Source organism: Microcebus murinus, chromosome 12 (assembly GCF_040939455.1).
Source record: "Microcebus murinus isolate Inina chromosome 12, M.murinus_Inina_mat1.0, whole genome shotgun sequence".
NCBI classification, from domain to species: domain Eukaryota; kingdom Metazoa; phylum Chordata; class Mammalia; order Primates; family Cheirogaleidae; genus Microcebus; species Microcebus murinus.
This window is the reverse complement of record NC_134115.1, coordinates 73911258-73931960: the sequence shown is the minus strand read 5'-3', so window position 1 is coordinate 73931960 and position 20703 is coordinate 73911258. Positions and strand designations below refer to the sequence as shown.

The 20703-nt window shown below is 40.0% G+C and overlaps 1 protein-coding gene across 3 annotated transcripts in view; it reads left to right on the top strand.

The window, feature by feature from the left end:
* The window catches only part of FKBP15 (FKBP prolyl isomerase family member 15), a 57300-nt gene that overhangs the window by 31707 nt on the left and 4890 nt on the right, over positions 1 to 20703 (top strand). For all 3 annotated transcript variants that reach the window (XM_076008944.1, XM_012768895.3, XM_076008943.1), the window contains 12 exons: positions 325 to 428; positions 2157 to 2271; positions 3979 to 4088; positions 4399 to 4506; positions 4954 to 5048; positions 6549 to 6651; positions 13682 to 13853; positions 15461 to 15597; positions 17273 to 17428; positions 18504 to 18656; positions 19693 to 19818; positions 20433 to 20540. In XM_076008944.1, the coding sequence (XP_075865059.1) occupies positions 325 to 428; positions 2157 to 2271; positions 3979 to 4088; positions 4399 to 4506; positions 4954 to 5048; positions 6549 to 6651; positions 13682 to 13853; positions 15461 to 15597; positions 17273 to 17428; positions 18504 to 18656; positions 19693 to 19818; positions 20433 to 20540 (1487 nt within the window). The remainder of the gene's footprint in view (positions 1 to 324; positions 429 to 2156; positions 2272 to 3978; positions 4089 to 4398; positions 4507 to 4953; positions 5049 to 6548; positions 6652 to 13681; positions 13854 to 15460; positions 15598 to 17272; positions 17429 to 18503; positions 18657 to 19692; positions 19819 to 20432; positions 20541 to 20703) is intronic.

Below are 20703 nucleotides of genomic sequence, written 5' to 3'. Positions count from 1 at the left end.
ATGTATTTGGCCTGCCTATTGTGACTTCCGCTGTGTTGCGTTGTCAGTTTTGGAAGTCTATACTCAGCTATTGAGAAATCTCACTATGTGTTATTCTGGGCTTCTTGTCAGTTGATGGGATCATAGGGCTGGCTGAGTCAGAAGCACATGAGAACACACAGTTCCTGTGCAGTGGCCCACTGCTGAGATGCCAGTAGAGCTGGTTTTAGGAGACTAGGTGAGGAAAGTGGTAGAGTCTGAAGCATGATGGTATGTAGGTGCTGGCCCACGTTCATACCAAGAAGCAGGGATGGATAACAGTCGAAACATCTTGCTTTATCTTAGCACCTCAGCCACCTGTTTCTGGGCTCCAAACACCTGCTGCCTTAATGCAAGTTGCATCTCTTGATTCCCACTCAGCTGTATCTGGAAATGCCCAGTCCTTTCAGGTAACATTTAAAAACCATATCAATTATATGCTATAATTTATTATGGTTCCAGTCAGTTGCTTTTCTTCTTCTTGCACAATTTCATACAGTAGCAGTTCCCTAAAGTCAGAGTTTTATAATTTTTTCCCTTCCTGAATCACCACTTTTTCATCTCTAAACCAGGCAAAGGACTACTTACCTTACAGGTTGTTGTTGTAGAGATTAAAGGCAAGAACAAGCAAAGCACCTGGTACAAGGCCTGGGTCTGGCACATAGTAAAGGTCCAATCAATGTTTGTTTCCTTTTCTTTTCATACATATCTAGTTGAGAGGTATCTGTTTATGTCTTCTGTGTTCTTTTCTATCAAAAGTTGATAGGCTAACATTCTGCACTATACTCAGCAGATTATGGGTTGAGGATGGAACTGTATGGGAAATGAAGCTGGACTCGGCTAGTTATCCTCCAAAAGTGTTTTAAAGAAGGTTTTCTACCTGTTATCACAGAAGCAATGGTAGCAGCCTATCTGCCTCCACTGACTGTTTCCCAGGGTAGTAAACTCTTCTGTTTTAACACACTCTCAATGATAAAAGGGATTCACTTCCTTGGTGATTTTTTTTTTTTTTTTTTGAGAGGCAGGGTCTTGCTCTGTTACCCAGGCTAGAGTACAGTGGTGTGATCATAGCTACTGCAGCCTTGAATTCCTGGGCTCAAGCGATTCTTCTGCCTTAGCCTCCTGAGTAGTTGGCACTACAGGCACACCTACTACACCTGAATATTTAAAAAATTTTTTGTAGAGATGAGGTCTCACTATGTTGCTCAGGCTGGTCTCAAATTCCTGGGCTCAAGTGACCTTCCCATGTTGGCCTCCCAAAGTGCTGGTGCTGGGATCATAGGTGTGAGTCACCACACCCAGTCCCTTGGTGATTCTTAAGGGAGGGGTGGGAGTGATGGTGGGCAGGCTGTGCCCCATTAGGATGGGGAGTATCAAAACTGACACAAGTCCTACTATTGCCCTCTTTCTACTCACCCCTCCATGGAGAATTACTATCCTATACACTAAGACTTTTTTTTTAATGGATGGACAGTTATATTTGTCCCTGAAAATGAGCTAGATTTCCTTATTTTAAGGAAGAATAATGATCCTTTTATCTGCCAGGCACATAACTTACCAGCTGTTAGGAACTTTACCTATGTCTCTTCATTTAGTCCACATAGCAGGCCTGTGAAGTGATATTATTATATCTTCATTTTACAGTTTAGGTTGACTGAGGCTCAGAGGAAAATGAGAGCCCTTGGTCACACAGATAAGCATCAGACTCTAGCTCGGAACAGGCATTCTTTGCAAACTGGCAGATTTGGTTTAGAATCTCAGTGAATGCTTTGTCTTTTAACTCAATGGAAACCTAACAGAGTTTAATTAGTTTTAAAATTTCTTAGACAATAGGCCTGATAGTGCGAAATGACTCCCTGCTTAATTAAATCATATCTCTAGAGGACTGGGTAGTGATCCAAGATACCCTTCCCTCATTTTCTGGGTAGGACTTCAGTGACTGAGTTCCACTGGGTTACATAGATAACTCCCTTGCTGAGGATCTTACCCACTGCCAAACCCTGATCTCATCCATAGCCGGCTTCAATAAGTTTGAGTCTCCTCCCAGCTTATCCACTTTATTCCACTGAAGAAAATTGTGAGCAAAAAAGAGAGCCCTGAATATTTTATGAACAAGTGGTAACTTGGCACTTTCTCAGCCCTATGCAGGTCTGCAGGCCTACACTTATCCCCAAGCATCAGCTGTCAACTCCCAGCTGCAGCCGGTTCGGCCCTTGTACCCCGCAGCACTCTCCCAGCCTCCCCATTTTCAAGGTAGGGAGCGATTCCCTTTGTTTCTCATCTTCCACTCTTGCTGTGCTCTCCTTCCCATTTCATTTTCATTTTTTACTCCAACAGCCCTCTACCTGTTGTTTTGACTCTTTTTTTAAACAGCTTTGTTGATATTCCCTATAATTCATTCATTTTAGGTGTGCAATTCAAAGATGTTTTGGTGAATTTGGCAGAGTTGTGCATCCATGGCTACAATCCTATTTTAGAACATTTCCATCATCCTCCAAAGTCCCCTTGTACCTACTTTCTGTGTTGTGTTTCTTGCATTTTCTCCCACCAGCTCTTTTAATTCCTCTGTTAGAATGGCTAGAATTTATAGAAAATAGTAAAAGAGCAAAACATTGGAGGAAATTGAGAAAAAGCATGAAGACTGTGGTGTTCAATATCTCAAATGAAAGCTATTTCTTATACTAAGTGAAGTATCCCAAGAATGGAATAACAAGCATCACATATACTCACCAGCAAACTGGTATTAACTGAGCAGCACCTAAGTGGACACATAGGAACTACATTAATTGGGTATTGGGTGGATGGGAGGGGGGAGGGAGGGTGGGTGGATACATACATACATAATGAGTGAGATGTGCACCATCTGGGGGATGGTCACGCTTGAAGCTCAGACTTGTGTGTGGGGGGGCGAGGGCATTATTTGAAACATTAAAATTTGTACCCCCATAATATGCTGAAAGAAAAAAATATTTAATTATGAAAATAATATGCTTTTATTAAAATGTCAAATAATACAAAAGGGTAGAAAGTGAAAAGTTACTGTCCTTTCCATTATTAATCCCCACTGACCATGGGCAACCATTGTTAACAGTTACTTGGGGTAACTTTTCAGATACTGTGCATGTGTGTACAAGAGTGTCTTATGTAAAAAAAAAAAAAAAGGGACAAAATAAAATGTAAAGTGCTGTGATGCAATCCTGCCTTGTTCAGCTGTTTGTCTTTTGCTTAGTGATTACCTTCGGTATAGGACAGTGGTAGAAAGAAGCCAGTATGTCCTACAACATAATTTGTGGTTCTAGAGTGGTCAAGGGTCCCTGGATGCAGCCTTTGTCTGGAAGCTCTCCCCTTCTCCATCTGTGAAACACTTTTTTATCCATCAAAACTGTCATCTTCTCTGTGAAGCCTTCCCTGTTATCCATCTCTCCATCCTCTCCTCTCACAGACTCAACTGTGTATGTGTATTGCCAAAGAGTTAATCTTGCTTTTCTCTGTGCTACTTTTGTAGCTAGTAAATGGTCCACTTTTGCACTTACAACACTCTGTTGTAATGATTTATTTACATGTCAGTCTTCCCACCAGACTGAGAGCTCACCAAGGGCAGGAACCTTCTTTTATTCATTAGTGTATCCCTGATACCTAGTACAATGCCTGGCATGCAGTTGGATGAATGGGGAAGCAATATGAGCTGCCAGTGCCAAGCGGGCATACTTATGCTCTTGGACCAGACTGTAGCCCTCCATGCACAGGAATATAGCTTAGTTATTGTTCGCTTTGGAGTCCTTTTACTCTCACTGTCTCCTCTACATCTCTTCCTGACGGTGTGAAATCACTTCTAGCATTTCCTAGTATATGCAAGAGTTCATTTCTTTCTTTCCTCTGCTAAAAGAACTATCAGCTTTTCCTCATACAGTGTCCTCTGCTCTAGTTTTATAAATTTCTTTTTGGCTTATGTTTGTTTAGGATCAGGTGACATGGCTTCATTTCTCATGACTGAAGCCCGGCAACATAACACTGAAATTCGAATGGCAGTCAGCAAAGTGGCTGATAAAATGGATCATCTCATGACAAAGGTGACTGAGTCAAGGTTGGGGCCGTGTTGAAAGTGGTATTATAAACAGGGGTATATGAAAATAGGGAGCAGCTAGAGCTATAGGTAAACTCTTTTTTGGTTTTCTATATTCATAGCAGTTAGTAGTGATTTCCCTAGAAGGATAGCTATAATTATTTTGGGATCCAGTTAGTAGGAGAAAACTCTAGCTTACATTTGGTGGTTATCTCAGAAACTCATTAACCCCCTTAAAAAAGTGGTCAGATCTTGGGTAAGTTGCATTTCTTCATTTTAAACTTTCTCACAAGGTCTTTCTGGCATCTTTTTTGTAGGTTGAAGAGTTACAGAAACACAGTGCTGGTAATTCCATGCTTATTCCTAGTGTGTCAGTTACAATGGAAACAAGCATGATTATGAGCAACATCCAGCGAATCATTCAGGTGAGGGTGATCATGGATGGAACACTGAGACTCAAGTCTTTCCCATGCTCTCTCCCCAGATATGCTACCCTTTAATGCCTCCACCCCAGAAACAGCATGTGATAAATGCTACACTGAGTTAAAAAAAATTCTGGAAAATTCATTATGGCTTAATTTGGTCCAAGTGACTTATCACTGTATAGTCAGAAGGAAACATTACTTTTTGACCATACTTCAGAATTTCACTTCATTTTATAGCCATTTATACACTCAATCCAATGGACCTAGTGATTTGTATCCATCAAGTATAATTTGATATATTTAATTAGTCTATCTATGTGGACATAGTTCTAGTTTTTTGTCTCAAAATAAGTCAACAATGTCACCTGTCAGTTCAAGTTTATTCTCTTTTACCTGGTACTTTTCTCTTAAGACAATTAAATTGTACATGATATATTTTGACTTTAGGAAAATGAGAGATTGAAGCAAGAGATCCTTGAAAAGAGCGGGCGCATAGAAGAGCAGAATGACAAGATTAGCGAACTAATTGAAAGAAATCAGAGGTAATGACAGGTATGGGGCCTGGATGGGATGGACAAAGGGTTTAATATGTAAATGCCCAAGTTAAATATACATGTTTATTTAGGGCAGGACACATTCCTGCTATTTCTGTTTCTACCTATTATGTGAATTATTGCCTGTTTTTGAGAGGCATTCTGATAGAGCTCAGTAGGCTGTGATGTAAAGCAGACCTGCATTTGATTCCTGCTCTGTCCCTTATTCATTGTGTGGCTTTGGGCATTTTATTTATTCCTTCTGGCCCTAGTTTCCTTATCTATAAAACTGGTATTAACACTTAGAAAATTCTGGTGTCAACTCTTCTTTCTTCTTTGTGGGCTGACTCTACTTTATCAACCAGAACTTCATGAAAACCTCACTGATTCCCATATAAAACCCAAGCATTTTGTAATTTTTTTTTTTTTTTTTTTTGAGACAGAGTCTCACTTTGTTGCCCAGGCTAGAGTGAGTGCCGTGGCGTCAGCCTGGCTCACAGCAACCTCAATCTCCGGGGCTCAGCGATCCTACTGCCTCAGCCTCCCGAGTAGCTGGGACTACAGGCATGTGCCACCATGCCCGGCTAATTTTTTTTTTTTTTTTTGAGACAGAGTCTCGCTTTGTTGCCCAGGCTAGAGTGAGTGCCGTGGCGTCCTAGCTCACAGCAACCTCAAACTCCTGGGCTCGAGTGATCCTTCTGCCTCAGCCTCCCGGGTAGCTGGGACTACAGGCATGCGCCACCATGCCCGGCTAATTTTTTATATATATATCAGTTGGCCAATTAATTTCTTTCTATTTATAGTAGAGACGGGGTCTCGCTCTTGCTCAGGCTGGTTTTGAACTCCTGACCTTGAGCAATCCGCCCGCCTCGGCCTCCCAAGAGCTAGGATTACAGGCGTGAGCCACAGCGCCCGGCCCCGGCTAATTTTTTGTATATATATTTTTAGTTGGTCAATTAATTTATTTCTATTTTTGGTAGAGACGGGGTCTCGCTCAGGCTGGTTTCGAACTCCTGACCTTGAGCAATCCGCCCGCCTCGGCCTCCCAAAGTGCTAGGATTACAGGCGTGAGCCACCGTGCCCGGCCAACATTTTGTAATTTTTGTACATTCTTCTGAAGATATTGGGGGAATCAGTGGAACTTGTTACAACACAGCATTTCACTTTAAAAAATCATTCTCTCATATTTCTCTTCTCCAATGTTTCATCTCCCACATAGCAGGGTTGGGGGAGTGGCTTTCTCTTGTACTCTCCTCCTTCTTGCAGCTTTCTCACTCCTGTCTCTGTCCTCCCTCATTCCCCGTTACCACACACCCCTCAAATTCCTCTCCTCTGGCCCAGGTTCCTGCCTCCAAACTGGATTACTACAGCTCTAAGGAAAGCACTGCTTTCAGAATTACTTTTGATAAAGGTATAGAGCAATGTTGAGGACTGAATGGGCATTGGGTTGTGCCTGGCATACATTCCATGCTTGGTACATGTTATCTTTTTCCCTGTTTTCTTTCATAGGTATGTTGAGCAGAGTAACCTGATGATGGAGAAGAGGAACAACTCACTTCAAACAGCCACAGAAAACACACAGGCAAGAGTATTGCATGCTGAACAAGAGAAGGTAAAGTAACTGGGGAGAGAAAAGCCCAGGTCAGGATGGGTGGAGCTAAGGAGTGGTCCCATCTACATACTTGCCAATCGGCTTTCCAGCAGAATTTCTGCCATCATTGGGAAAAGAACTAGAACTCTCACAACAGGTTTTTCATATGTCTATCATCCACATTTCTGTTTTATAATATGCTTTGCAGTAAGTTGACACGAAAACAATTACTGATCTCAGTAATTTGATTAGGGTAAGAATTACACAACTTATTACAAATTAAATTTATTCTGTTGACAAAATAAACAGAAAATTTCTATTAATGCCAGGTAACAAACGTGTAGGTTATTTTTCATGGAATTTAAGGTTGTTTAGTTTGTTCCTTTATCTGTGTCTACCAAAACATTTTATTTTATTTTATTTTATTTTTTTTGAGACAGTGTCTCACTTTGTTGCCCAGGCTAGAGTGAGTGCCGTGGCGTCAGCCTAGCTCACAGCAACCTCAAACTCCTGGGCTCGAGTGATCCTTCTGCCTCAGCCTCCCAGGTAGCTGGGACTACAGGCATGCGCCACCATGCCCGGCTAATTTTTTATATATATATCAGTTGGCCAATTAATTTCTTTCTATTTATAGTAGAGACGGGGTCTCACTCTTGCTCAGGCTGGTTTTGAACTCCTGACCTTGAGCAATCCGCCCGCCTCGGCCTCCCAAGAGCTAGGATTACAGGCGTGAGCCACAGCGCCCGGCCTACCAAAGCATTTTAAAGTACTGCTGTTTGATGTCAGTCCTTTTGGAATTAGGAATTTCAACCTGTTCCTGCAGTAGAGTAAGGCAGACTCTAGCGGGTCTTGGGTTGGGATCTACTGATTCTGAAGCCCACTCCTTCTCTCCTTGCTCCAGTAACACTGTTTATCCAGAGTGGATTCCTTCTTGTTTGGGCTGCCACTCCTAAGCTAGGAAATCTTGAACCTTTCATCTGCTGTTTTCTCAGAGATTTAAGAAATAGTTTGTATTTGTATTTGCATTTTCCTTAAAAGTGTGAAAAATTGAATGGAATGCTTTTATAACTTGTGTAGTTTACTCACTGTCTTGTATTCTGGTGATGTTGAGGATTCCTTACTTATATTAAATATCTTATGCTAATCTTTATGTTCCCTTAGCCATAGTGTCTAGGCAAGTACTGGCTTAGACCCCTTATCCTCAGATAAGCAATGCATAGCCCTGCACAGCCCTGTCCAGTCCTGACTCTGTTCCATTTCCACTGCTCCTTTACACCATCCTTGTTTATGTAGCTGACTCCTAATACTTACATCAAGATCAGCAGCCTGTGACGTTGTTATCGTTAAGTGATACTCCCCACTAAATGCACTGTTTACTATTTCTCCTTCTTCTACTTTTTTTTTTTTGTTTTTGAGACAGAGTCTCGCTTTGTTGCCCAGGCTAGAGAGAGTGAATGCCGTGGCGTCAGCCTAGCTCACAGCAACCTCAAACTCCTGGGCTCAAGCAATCCTACTGCCTCAGCCTCTCGAGTGGCTGGGACTACAGGCATGCGCCACCATGCCTGGCTAATTTTTTTTTCTATATATATTAGTTGGCTAATTAATTTCTTTCTATTTATAGTAGAGACGGGGTCTCGCTCAGGCTGGTTTCGAACTCCTGACCTCGAGCAATCTGCCCTCCTCAGCCTCCCAGAGTGCTAGGATTACAGGCATGAGCCACCATGCCCAGCCCTTCTTCTACTTTTATTTCAGAGTGAAAACTAAATATTCCTAAGCCCCACCTCTACAGATTCTAATTTAGCATATCTAGCCAAAGTCTGAATCTGAATTTTTAAAAAACTGCAGAAATCACTACTCTTGTCAGTGATTTCTTTTGTTACAATCTCTAGAGGTACGAGCTGGACACCTTTGTTTTTAATAAAGTGTTCAGTATTTGACTCTCATGTTGAGTGTTACTGTTTGTGTGTTTGTGTGTGTGTGTGCGTGCACACATCAATAAAACTTTATTTACAAAAACAGATAGTAGGCCAGTTTGGCCCATAGATCATAGTTTGCCAATCAGCTCATTTATCTACCCAAATGTTTTCATTTTGATAAACCCCAAAGATGTCTGACACAGTGCATTGACCCTGGCCCATGCTCTATTTATAATAGCAGAAACAGTAGTAATAATAACAGTAATCACCACTAACATCTGCCAAATACCTAAATATGTTCTAGACACGGTGGTTCACACAGATCTGTTTGAGGGAATCTTTTGGGCTGAGTGTAACTATCCTTGATGTCTACTCTAGGGTACCAAGTACCACATGCTTCACTTGGTCACCTTTATCTCAGTGAAACGTGAAACTTTTTAGGACTTGACTCACCCCTGTTTTTCTTTTGATCGACTTTTCACTTAACAGTCTTTTCCCTGTGATTTCTCCTTTTAAAGGGAGATATATGTAAGGTCCTTTCATCCCTGGATATAGTTTTCTGCCTTTAAACATAGCTCAGAAAGGTATGGTTAAGTGCTCAATAAATATTTGGTAAATGTAATTATTTTTCTCTATGATAGGATTAATATTACCACATAAAACCATGGGATAATGGTTAAAACTGGAAGGGTTAGGCCAGGCATGGTGGCTCATGCCTGTAATCCTAGCACTCTGGGAGGCCAAGGCGGGCAGATTGCTAGAGGTCAGGAGTTCGAAACCAGTCTGAGCAATAGCGAGACCCTGTCTTTACTATAAATAGAAAGAAATTAATTGGCCAACTAATATATATAGAAAAAATTAGCCGGGCATGGTGGCGCATGCCTGTGGTCCCAGCTACTCGGGAGGCTGAGGCAGCAGGATTGCTTGAGCCCAGGAGTTTGAGGTTGCTGTGAGCTAGGATGATGTCATGGCACTCACTCTAGCCTGGGCAACAAAGCAAGACTCTGTCTAAAAAAAAAAGAAAAACAAAAAAACTGGAAGGGTTATTAGAGGTCATCTAGTTTAATCTTCTTATTTTACAAAGGAACAAACTGAAGCCTAGGGAGGATAAAAGACTCTCCTAGGACCATACTTCCAGTCAGCTGTGTTCTTTTTCTTATGTCAAATTGCCATCTCTCTTTGGTGCTATTTTCCTGCCTCTAACTTGAATGCTTTTTTCACTCATTTCTCTGAACACTTGGTTCTTCCTATCATCACTTTTTTCCCCCAGCTCTCCATGTCAAGCATTTGATCTAGGGTGGAAATCAGAGAGCCATCCCACCCACTGTGTAGGTTTTTGTTGTTTTCCTTTCTCACTTAATATTGCATACACTATCTTTTAGAAAAAATCATAATTATGTATGTATAAATACACATATACATACATATGTACACACATGCACACATACACCCATCCTTTTTTTCTGATTAGAAAATGTATATCTATTCATTCTGGAAAATTTAGAAAATACAGATAAGCAAACATTAAGTCACCTATAATCCTTTCACTCAAAGATAATCATTGTTATTTAATAATATATTTTTCATTCCTTTACTGTTTTAATTTTTATGCTTCTTTTATTTTTTAAAATTTATTTATTATTTACTTATTTTTAAGTTTTCATTATTTATTTATTTAGTTATTTTTAGAGATGGGGTCTTGCTATGGTGCCTGGGCTGGTCTCAAACTCCTGGCCTCAAGCAATCCTCCTGCCTCAAGTGATCTTCCCTCCTCAGCCTCCCTAGTAGTTGGGATTATAGGCATGAGCTACTGTACCCAGCTGGCAATTTTTATGCTTGTAAGAGGCCTTTATGGCTAAGGACCTGACATAAAAAGAGATTTTGGGTGACCTTCTCCTCTGCTTGTCTTTCGGAGAGAGAGTTACCATCCATTCCATTGCCTCTCCTTTGGAATTTATCCCTTCTAGTGGTCTAGCTGCTGCAAGGCCTTGTGAGAGTGGTACTTGCTCGGATATTAGTGAGGTCTCTGAGCTCTGAGTTACTTCAGTTTTCATTAGGCCATTTGAAGCAGGACAGTGAGTAAAACCTTTATTCTTCTTGGGACAGATGGAAGCCACTCATATCTGGAAGTTCTAGATGTCGTTTGTGTTTAACAGGTGAAAACCTAAGGTGGCTGAACAGCAAAAATAAGTATCTTAGAGCTTACTCTAAAGTTCACCTATACTCTCAGATACTCGTGCATAGCTTATTTATTTTAATTTTATGTACAATTTTACTTTATTTCCCCTACCTTTAGGAGAGTCAAAATATCACATTTTAAATGGAAGCTAGAAAACTGACAAAGGCTTTGGAATAAGGCAAGGAATAAATATGTTTAAAACAGGTGGGCACAGTGAATACTGTAAGGAGGGACAAATGATAAAGTGTACAACTGTAAAAATTTGTGTATAGTAGAAGAGTATAGGAGCAGTATACTTTTGGCACAAATGATAGTAGCAATATAATAGTATAGGAGAGATAGTCCAGCCCCAGAAATACATAGATTTCAAAATTCGAGACTGATTGTCTGCAGAGTAACCACTCACTGTCTTTTCTGTTATCTGATTTCTCCTATATGTGATGGGAGCATATAGTCAGTTCAGGTGAAATAGATGTGGTATTTGTCATTTGTTTACCATTCCTTTTTATGGACTATTCTTGTAATCATCATTGTTATTACCCTTAACACACAGAATATCATTAGAGGGTTTTCCAGAGTAGTCATTTCAGTTTCATCAGATGTTCCTTGAGAATATTTAGGTCCTTTAGAGCGAAGTAGAGCCCCTTCTGGCTAGTACAGAGCACCATTCAAAATACATTGAGCAGTCAAGGAAGCTGAAGCGTTCCCTTCTTTTATTAGCTCTGTTCTTCCAAGATCACCCAAAGCAGTTACTCTCATGTGACTGGGCTTTACAACATTTCAGTACTACTAGTAATACAGTACTCCTAGGAGAGATTGTAGACTCAGAATTTGACTACCTTTGAAGGCATTCAATTTAAATTTAAAAATATCCTTTTCTTATTATAAAAAATACATGTTCATAATAGAAAAGTTAGAAAATGTCAGGAATACCATTTTGTCATCTATCAGACTGTTAGAAATCCAAATTTCTGACAAGTGTCGGTGAGACTGGTAGGAGTGTGGAGTGGTTCATGGAGGAGAACTGATGATGTACAAAATTACAGAAGCATTTGTTCTTCGATCTAGCAGTTCTGCTTCTGGGAATCTCATAAAGGCACACCTGCACTCAGATGAAGCAACATGTGTCCAGGGTGACTCATTGGTGTCTTATGTAATGAGAAAATACTGGAAGCAATCCAAGTGTCCTACAGTAGAGAATAAACTACGGTATATTCACATGGCGGAATACCATGCAGTTATTGAAAAAGAAAAGGAGGAAGATTTATATGTACTAATATAGAGTGTTTGTCACCTTTGTATGTGAAAGGGGGAGAAATAAGAATCATATTAGTATTTGAATAAAGAATCACTTTATACAACTGGAAAAATGCAAAATAAATTATATGGTTACCTTTGTGAGGCAAGGGGGAAGAAATAGATGGGTATAGGTATGGAAGCAAGACTTCTCATTGTTTACTTTTTTCTATCTTTTTAATTTTTGAGTGTAGGAAACATTATCTTTTCCAAAAAAGTATTTACAGAACTATGGCTGGTCTGATGGTAGTGGGTTAACAGAACTTATTAACATTAGTGTCTTTAAAGTTGGTATTCAATCCCCCACTGCTAAATTTGACTGGCTTTTAAAAAAGAGAAAAAAAAGTATTTACAGAAATATGTGTGTATATATATATATGAAATCTGACAAGCAAAAAGAAAACATAAAGGACTCACAATTCTATCTAGATTATTACTAAAAAGCATATGTCATTCAAACTCTTTTTCATATAAATGTTCCATTTTATAAAAACGGAATTATATCAAATGTATTATTTGATAATTTACCTGTGTTCTTCATTTAACAATAGATTGTGACTATATTCCATGCCACTAAGTATTCTTAAAGAGCATTTTTTTTTTTTTTTTTTTTTGAGACAGAGTCTCGGTTTGTTGTCCAGGCTAGAGTGAGTGCCGTGGCGTCAGCCTAGCTCACAGCAACCTCAAACTCCTGGGCTCGAGCGATCCTTCTGCCTCAGCCTCCCGGGTAGCTGGGACTACAGGCATGCGCCACCATGCCCGGCTAATTTTTTTATATATATATATCAGTTGGCCAGTTAATTTCTTTCTATTTATAGTAGAGATGGGGTCTCGCTCTTGCTCAGGCTGGTTTTGAACTCCTGACCTTGAGCAATCCGCCCGCCTCGGCCTCCCAAGAGCTAGGATTACAGGCGTGAGCCACCGCGCCCGGCCTTAAAGAGCATTTTTTTTTTTTTTTTTTGAGACAGAGTCTCACTTTGTTGTCCAGGCTAGAGTGAGTGCCGTGGCGTCAGCCTAGCTCACAGCAACCTCAAACTCCTGGGCTCGAGTGATCCTTCTGCCTCAGCCTCCCGAGTAGCTGGGACTACAGGCATGCGCCACTATGCCCGGCTAATTTTTTTTTTATATATATATATCAGTTGGCCAATCAATTTCTTTCTGTTTATAGTAGAGACGGGGTCTCGCTCTTGCTCAGGCTGGTTTTGAACTCCTGACCTTGAGCAATCCGCCCACCTCGGCCTCCCAAGAGCTAGGATTACAGGCGTGAGCCACAGCGCCCGGCCAAGAGCATTTTTAATAGCTGTATACAGAATAGATGTATTATATAATAATTTGCTTAATCAAGCCAATTTTCAGCATTTTATTTTAGTTTTACATGCTTTTACAACTATAAACAATCCTGCATTTGAACATCCTTGTAGCAAATTATTTTGTATTAACAATCTTGTGTAATATTTCCTAAGGACAAATTTCTGCAATTCTTGAGTCAGAGACTTTGTACATTTTAAGGCTTGATTTTAGTTTAATGCAGGTTGAAGGTAGCCTTAACTACCTGCCTGTCTTGGAGTTCAGTCAGCATAGAATTATGTGAGGTTGGGTCATCACATAGAGACAAAGAACATCTATGTTTAAAGTGATGTCTTACTTTCTTACTATTCAGGCCAAGGTGACAGAGGAGTTAGCAGCAGCCACTGCACAGGTCTCTCATCTGCAACTGAAAATAACTGCTCACCAAAAGAAGGAAACAGAGATGCAGATGCAGCTGACAGAAAGCTTAAAGGAGACAGACCTTCTCAGGGGCCAACTCACCAAACTGCAAGCCAAACTCTCAGGTAAGTACTCAGTGTGGCATGCTGGGATTTTTGCCATTTAAATTTAAGAAATTAAACTGTTTTCTTCCTCTCAATCCTTTTGGCACAATGCTTATGAAGTTTGTGAAGACCTGAGCCAAAAATTAAAGTGGACCAGGATAAAACCTGCAAGGTTGTTATACACAAAGAACAACAAAAGAACTGACTACTCATTTGGAATTGATTAGTTGCCACAGTTCCCCTTTGTTTGGGAAAGTGTTGCCTTTAATATCTTTGGTACTTATGATTGGCCCCAAATTCCTGGAATGTTATTCTGGCTCATGACTCAATGGAAGTTTAAGAAAGAGATGCTTTCTCTCTTGGTTTCCTCTTTCCTAGAAGATGGTTTGCAACTCGTCAGCCAGGCACCCACGGCCCCTCCAGCTTGGCTTATCTCCCATGAAACTGCCCAATTCCTTCTGGCTCTGGCCATACCAGCAAACCTCCTGGCTACTCTTCTGCACATTCTATAGTTCTTGTCTTGCTTTTTATCCATGCTATTCTCTGGACTTGGTATGCTCACCATCACCAGTATTTGCTTTCAATTTTCTCCAAAATCTGCCTCTTTCAGATTTCCCAGTTTTTTTTAAAACATTTGATCTCTTTCTAAACATCTTTATCTCTTAGTACATTATGTGACCATTATCACAGTTAGCCTTTGATAAGCACCATTTATATGTCTTTTCCCTTCCAGAATACAAGCCCTTTGAGGGCAAGGATGGTATTTTGCTCATTTCCATGAAGTCCTTTCCTCCATATTAGTGTTAATTCAGTGCCTGGCATAAAGGTAGTGCTTAAGACATGGCGATCGCATAGAAGATTTATGAAGAGCAACAGGTTGACTCATCTGCATTGGTGTATAGAAACAAATGTGGAAGGCACAGATGGGACCAGTGGGTAGCAGGTAGCTGAAGCAATAGCAGAGTTGGGCAGAAGCAGAAGTTCATTTGCCTAATATAGAGAGCTCAGATATAATGACTGCAGATGGTAGAGTGCTACCTTGTAGAGCATGACTTAGGCCCATATGAAACAAATGTGTGTTAGATAATCTTAGATTTGAATGTTGTACAGATATCTCATTTCTGCTTTTGTGGTGCCTTATGACAATTACATCAAGGGCCATAAGAGTCAAAAGTGTTCCAAACAAATAAATTTGGTTAATTAAATTTTAAAAATTCCAAGTAGCTTTATTTGAGAAGGGATGTTTTGGAACCAAACTCTTGGTAGCCTGTCTTAGCTACCAAGAAAGTTGAGACTATCTTACCTAGGCTGTGAGAAAGGGCCTGAATCTGTTTTGAAGGTGGTCCTGACTACTTGGAACATTTCTTTTCCATTTTGTATGTGTAGAAGGTGACACGTAGATATAGAGATGACTTTCTACAGGATAAATATGGGTTGGTGGGGAAGTCAGCTTATGGCTTGATAAACCTTATTGTTGGTCAATGAGGTGATGCAGAAAAAGTGAGCAAAGGCTACTTGTGTGGTGGGATTGGGAGATGGAAGTATGCAGCTTTGAAATCTGCTCGGATAACACATAGCCCATTGCAGCTATGGTTCCACAGCCAAGTCTCTCTGCTCCTATATCCCAGAGCTTGAAGAAACCTCTGAGCAAGCACAGTCTAAATTCAAAAGTGAAAAGCAGAGCCGGAGACAGCTGGAACTCAAGGTGACATCCCTGGAGGAGGAACTGACCGACCTTCGAACTGAGAAAGAATCCCTGGAAAAGGTAAGTTCTACAACCCAAGTTTCTCTCTTGGACCCAAGTGGCCAGAATTAGCTGTTTAATCAACATTTTAATTTGCCTTTTAAAAATTATAATAAGTATGTGCTCTATAGCAAAAACAAATAAAGAAAAATATAAAATTAAAAATTTTATCTTTTATCCTTCTCCCCTCTATAATCTCTTCCATTAGAGATGACAAATATAAACAATGTGTGATCATTCCAGATTGTTTTCTGTATGCATATAACATACATATACACTCAAACATATACATATACCAATAATATTTTTTAACAATAATGGAATCATGTTCAATGCTTTTTAAAAAAATATTGTGGACATCATATTACATATTAATGAGATCTTTCTCACTCTTATTTAACTACTGCATAGTAGTCTAATGTGAGGCTGTACCATGATTTATTTAATTATTCACCAATGGGATATTTATGTTTCTATTTTTTATTATTTCAAACATTGCTGCTATGGACATCCTCATATTATATACTGTTTTTGTGGATTTGTTTGAATATTCCCATATGATTGCTTGAATTAGATCATGGAATCAAAGGGAATGCCACACATCCAAATTTTTTATAAATATTGCCAGATTATCCTTAAAGAGGATACACTTCTAGGACTATGTGAGTGAGCCCATTTTGCCATATTCTTCCCCTATATTACTTTTTCTGATCTTTATTAGTCTAATAGGTAAAATAATTCTATCTTGTTTTTAATATGTATTATTATTAGTAGGAAAGCTTTCATATATTTTAATACCTATTTGTATCTCCTCTGTGAATTCTCTTTTTAATGCCTTTTACCCTTTTTACTATTATTAATATTAGTTTGATTTGTAAACCGTCTTTAAGGGTATAAATCCTTTGTTAGTCATAGATGTTATATTTTTCTAGTTTGCTGTCTTTTGCCTTTATTAATATCTTTTGTTGGTTAACATTTTAATATTAGGATAATACTAGCCCCATTGAACAAAGTGGAAACATTTCTCTCTTTTTCTATGTTCTGGAACAGTTTAAATATGAAAAGAACAAACTGCTCCCAAGGCTTCAGTAAAACTCACTGTTTGGGCCCAGTGCCTTTTTAGGGGGTAAATCTAGGTCTGTGTTTACAGTTTTTTCAATGGTTTTCATATCATTTTTAGGTTTTTTTCCTAAAATCAATACCTTCTGATCTCTTCACTGTTTTCAGTTTTTTTTATTGTTATAGATACTACTATAAGTGACCAACCTTGTAATACAATCTTTATGAACATGACTTATTGCTTCTTTAAGATAAATTAAATTTTGTAGAATTTCTGGATATGCCTATTTTTGAAGGCTTTTCACAGGATTGCCATCCAAATAAATATACATTTATTTTCCTCCCAACAGGGTATGAGAGTGTCTGATTTCTTATACCCTCATCAAAGTTAGGATGTTCCCCAGCTCTTAATAGAGTGGTAGATAAAACTCTACTTATTTTTCTTCTCCTTATCATAATTTTCCTTACCTAGTAGCCAAGAATATTAATTGCATAAGGAAAATTGAAACTAGAAAATGAACCATTTCCAGAAATGAAGTAAGGACCCAGCTTGGTCAGTCCATCACCACCATCACCACCATCCCCTTTTATTCTCTGTTAACCAGCTAGAGCTGATGATGGTTTTCTTGTTCCTAAGAATCTTTCAGAAAGGAAAAAGAAGTCAGCTCAAGAGCGTTGTCAGGCCGAAGAGGAGATAGATGAAATTCGCAAGTCATACCAGGAGGAATTGGACAAACTTCGACAGCTCTTAAAAAAGACTCGGGTGTCCACAGACCAAGCAGCTGCAGAGCAGGTAATGGGAAACTGAAGTACTTTGGAGATAAATGAAAGGTGTGAAGGACTCAGAGAGAAAAGCTTCTAGTTTCTTCCTTATCCTTTAGGATGACATTTCTCATAGTTGATACTCTCACTTTGGAGAAAGGTGAAAAAAGTAATCCAAATATATGCAAGAGAGGCCAGGCACAGTGGCTCATACTTGTGATCCTAGCACTTTCGGAGGCCAAGGTGGGAGGATTGCTTGAGGTCAGGAGTTGGATACCAGCCTGAACAAGAGCAAGACCCTGTCTCTACTAAAAATAGCAAAATTAGCCGGGTGTGGTGGCACATGCCTGAAGTCCCAGCTGTTCAGGAGGCCACAGCTATGGTGATAACACTGAACTCTAGCTGGGTGACAGAGCAAGACTCTGTCTCAAAAAAAAAAAAACCCCAAAAACCAAATATATGCAGGAGAGCCAGGAATCAAATGGCAAATCTTATCAAATGATGAATCTTCTTTCCTTTTTTAAAGCTTAGTTAATATTTAATTACATAAGTGAAAATAAAAAACAAGTCTCTTTACAAAAAATTCCAAACATAGTAAGTCCAAAGTCCTCAACCACCAGACACCATCCTTCATGCACATTGCCATCCTTGAAAATAAGGGATTAATTTCGGTAATCAGGAAGGGAAACCAGGGATAGTGGCAGGACACAACTGATCTCTAGTCCTTGTGACGGCAACCTTTCTCATTGTAAGTTTAAAATTCATGTGAGTAAATCTGTTTAATTGTTACATCAATACCCTCAATTTGATAACCTCTGGAAATTTTGGCAAAAAAAAAGTTTCTGAACTTACAAAGTTTAGGGTTGAGACCCTGAAAAGTCATTAGGGCCTTGCCTTTGCCAGGTTGAAGCACCTTTTGGGGTCCTGACAACCAATGACATCTTCCTGCCTACATTTAACAAGTCATTTACTATAAAAGTAGTCGGGGTCTTTTAAACAGTTGTTTCCTGGGCTGTTATCTTATTCTTTTGCCTTATGAAGGGTAGGCTTCCCTAGGTGCAACATGACCCCTCCAGGATGATACTGTTGTTACTTTCTCTTGGCAGCTGTCTTTAGTGCAGGCTGAGCTACAGACCCAGTGGGAAGCAAAATGTGAACATTTGTTGGCCTCTGCCAAGGATGAGCACCTGCAACAGTACCAGGAGGTGTGTGCACAGAGAGACACCAACCAGCAGAAGCTGATACAACTTCAGGAAAAGGTAGATGTCTTCTGTAGGCCAGACAGCTCAGGCAGCTCAGTTCATTTGAGGCAAGCAGGCTGTTTGAGTCCTGTCAATCCTTTTGACCCTAAAAGATGTTCATAGCTAGAAAAGAAAACCACACTTATTTAACTCTAGGTTGTTGATTATCTTTCATATACTTATTTGGGGTGACAGATTAGTGAACTGGAAAAAAGAAGAAAATAGCATTAGTGTTCTAGAACATGTTTTCCATTATTATTGATTTTTCATTTATTAAGCAAATATTTCTTGAGTGTCCATTGTATACCAGCCACCATGTTAGAGAAAAGGAATATAAAGAACTCTGCCTTCAAGTATCTCACAGTCAAGAAAGGGAAATAGAGAGAAACAAGATATGCCTTAATGGCTCTGGGGCCCAGAAGAGAAGGTACCTAGGGGAGCTGGGAAGGCTTCCCAAAGGTGGTGACATTTGAGCAGAGCCAAGCAGGACAAGTAGCTTTGGTAAGGCAGAGATGAAGGCAGAACGTCCTGGGCAAAGGCATTGAGATGGGATGGGGTATGGTAGGATCATCAGGTATGGTGGGATCATTAGGCATGAAAAGGCGAGAGATCAGACATGGCTTAGGGTCATGGTATGACAGTCCTATATCTGGAGGTCAGTTTCTTTTCTTGAAGTATCCAGATGAAAACTTTTGACTCAAAGATCTTGGAGGCAATCTTGTAGGTAAATAGTTCTCTCCTAATGCTGAATATTTATGTCTATATGACTAAAGTTATTACTCCCTTCCCCCTGTGCTCTTTTTGTCATTATATTTTTGACCTGATTGGGAACAAGACCTCGTTGGCAAAGGAGAAGCGAAGTTGTGAGTTGAAATTGGGTGATAAGGAAATCAAGTACTCTGAGTCAGAAGGTCTAGGTTGGGGGACAGTCACCAGCAGGCCTAGGTGAGGTTAAGACTTGAGGGTCAGGATGGTTCTCATAGCCTTGGGTGTTTTGACTTTTACCTGGGAGTCCAAGTTTCCAAAGCCACAGCCACAATCTGTTGTTTTGCAGTGTTCAGCCCTCCAGGCCCAAGTCACAGCCCTCACAGAGCAAAATGAACAGCACGTTAAGGAATTGGAGAAGAACAAGTCCCAGACATCTGAGGTGGAAGCTGCTACTACTGACCCCTCAGAGAAGGTGAGCTGGTGTTTCAAAGAAGGAGGAAACCCTTTCATATCAAGGATTGAACATGCATATGAAGCATTTGGAAGGAATGTAGCTAATATGTTGTGTTAGTAGCATTTTTTCTAACTTTAGTGATGTACCACTTGTCTAATTTAAAAATTAACCTTTTGGAACCTACCACTCTGGTGACAAACCCCAAAGGACCCAATCATTCTGAGATTTTGACAGATATGGGAAGTGCCTCTAAATCACAGGGAGAGGAATAGGGCATGGGGAGTGTGCCCAGCATCCACTAGCCACTAATCCCTATAGTCTATGGCAGCTCTCAGTAGTGTTCATGGTGGGAAGTATCAATAAATGGTCTTTAAGCTGTCTTGGGCTCACATACCACAGCTTCCCTGCCCTTGACAGGTAACTCTGATGGCAAACCCTTCTGTCAAGTCCTGCTCATTGTTTAATACTGTTCTCTCCATGCCGACAGCCTTCAGTGTCTTTGTTTATGACCAGCTGCGTCCCACTGAAGAGTTCTAAGATGGCTTTATTTTAGCCTTCCAAACCACTGTCTGGAATTTAAATGCATCCCTAATTACTTGATTTGGGCAGCATATATTTTGATGTTCACACAGGTCAAGAGGATCATGAACCAGGTGTTCCAGACTTTGCGGGGAGAGTTTGAGCTGGAGGAGTCTTACGATGGCAGGACCATTCTGGGGACCATCATGACCACAATCAAGGTATGGCCAGCCAGCCATGGATATTCCATTGAAATGGGTATTGTGTTGCTGAAGTACCTTCTAAGGGGTCATGAATAAAAAATCATTCAAGACCATTCCTCAGTAATTAGGATGCCTGGAGTGACTCGACAGATGTGGTCAGCCTTTTATGATAGGAAGAAGC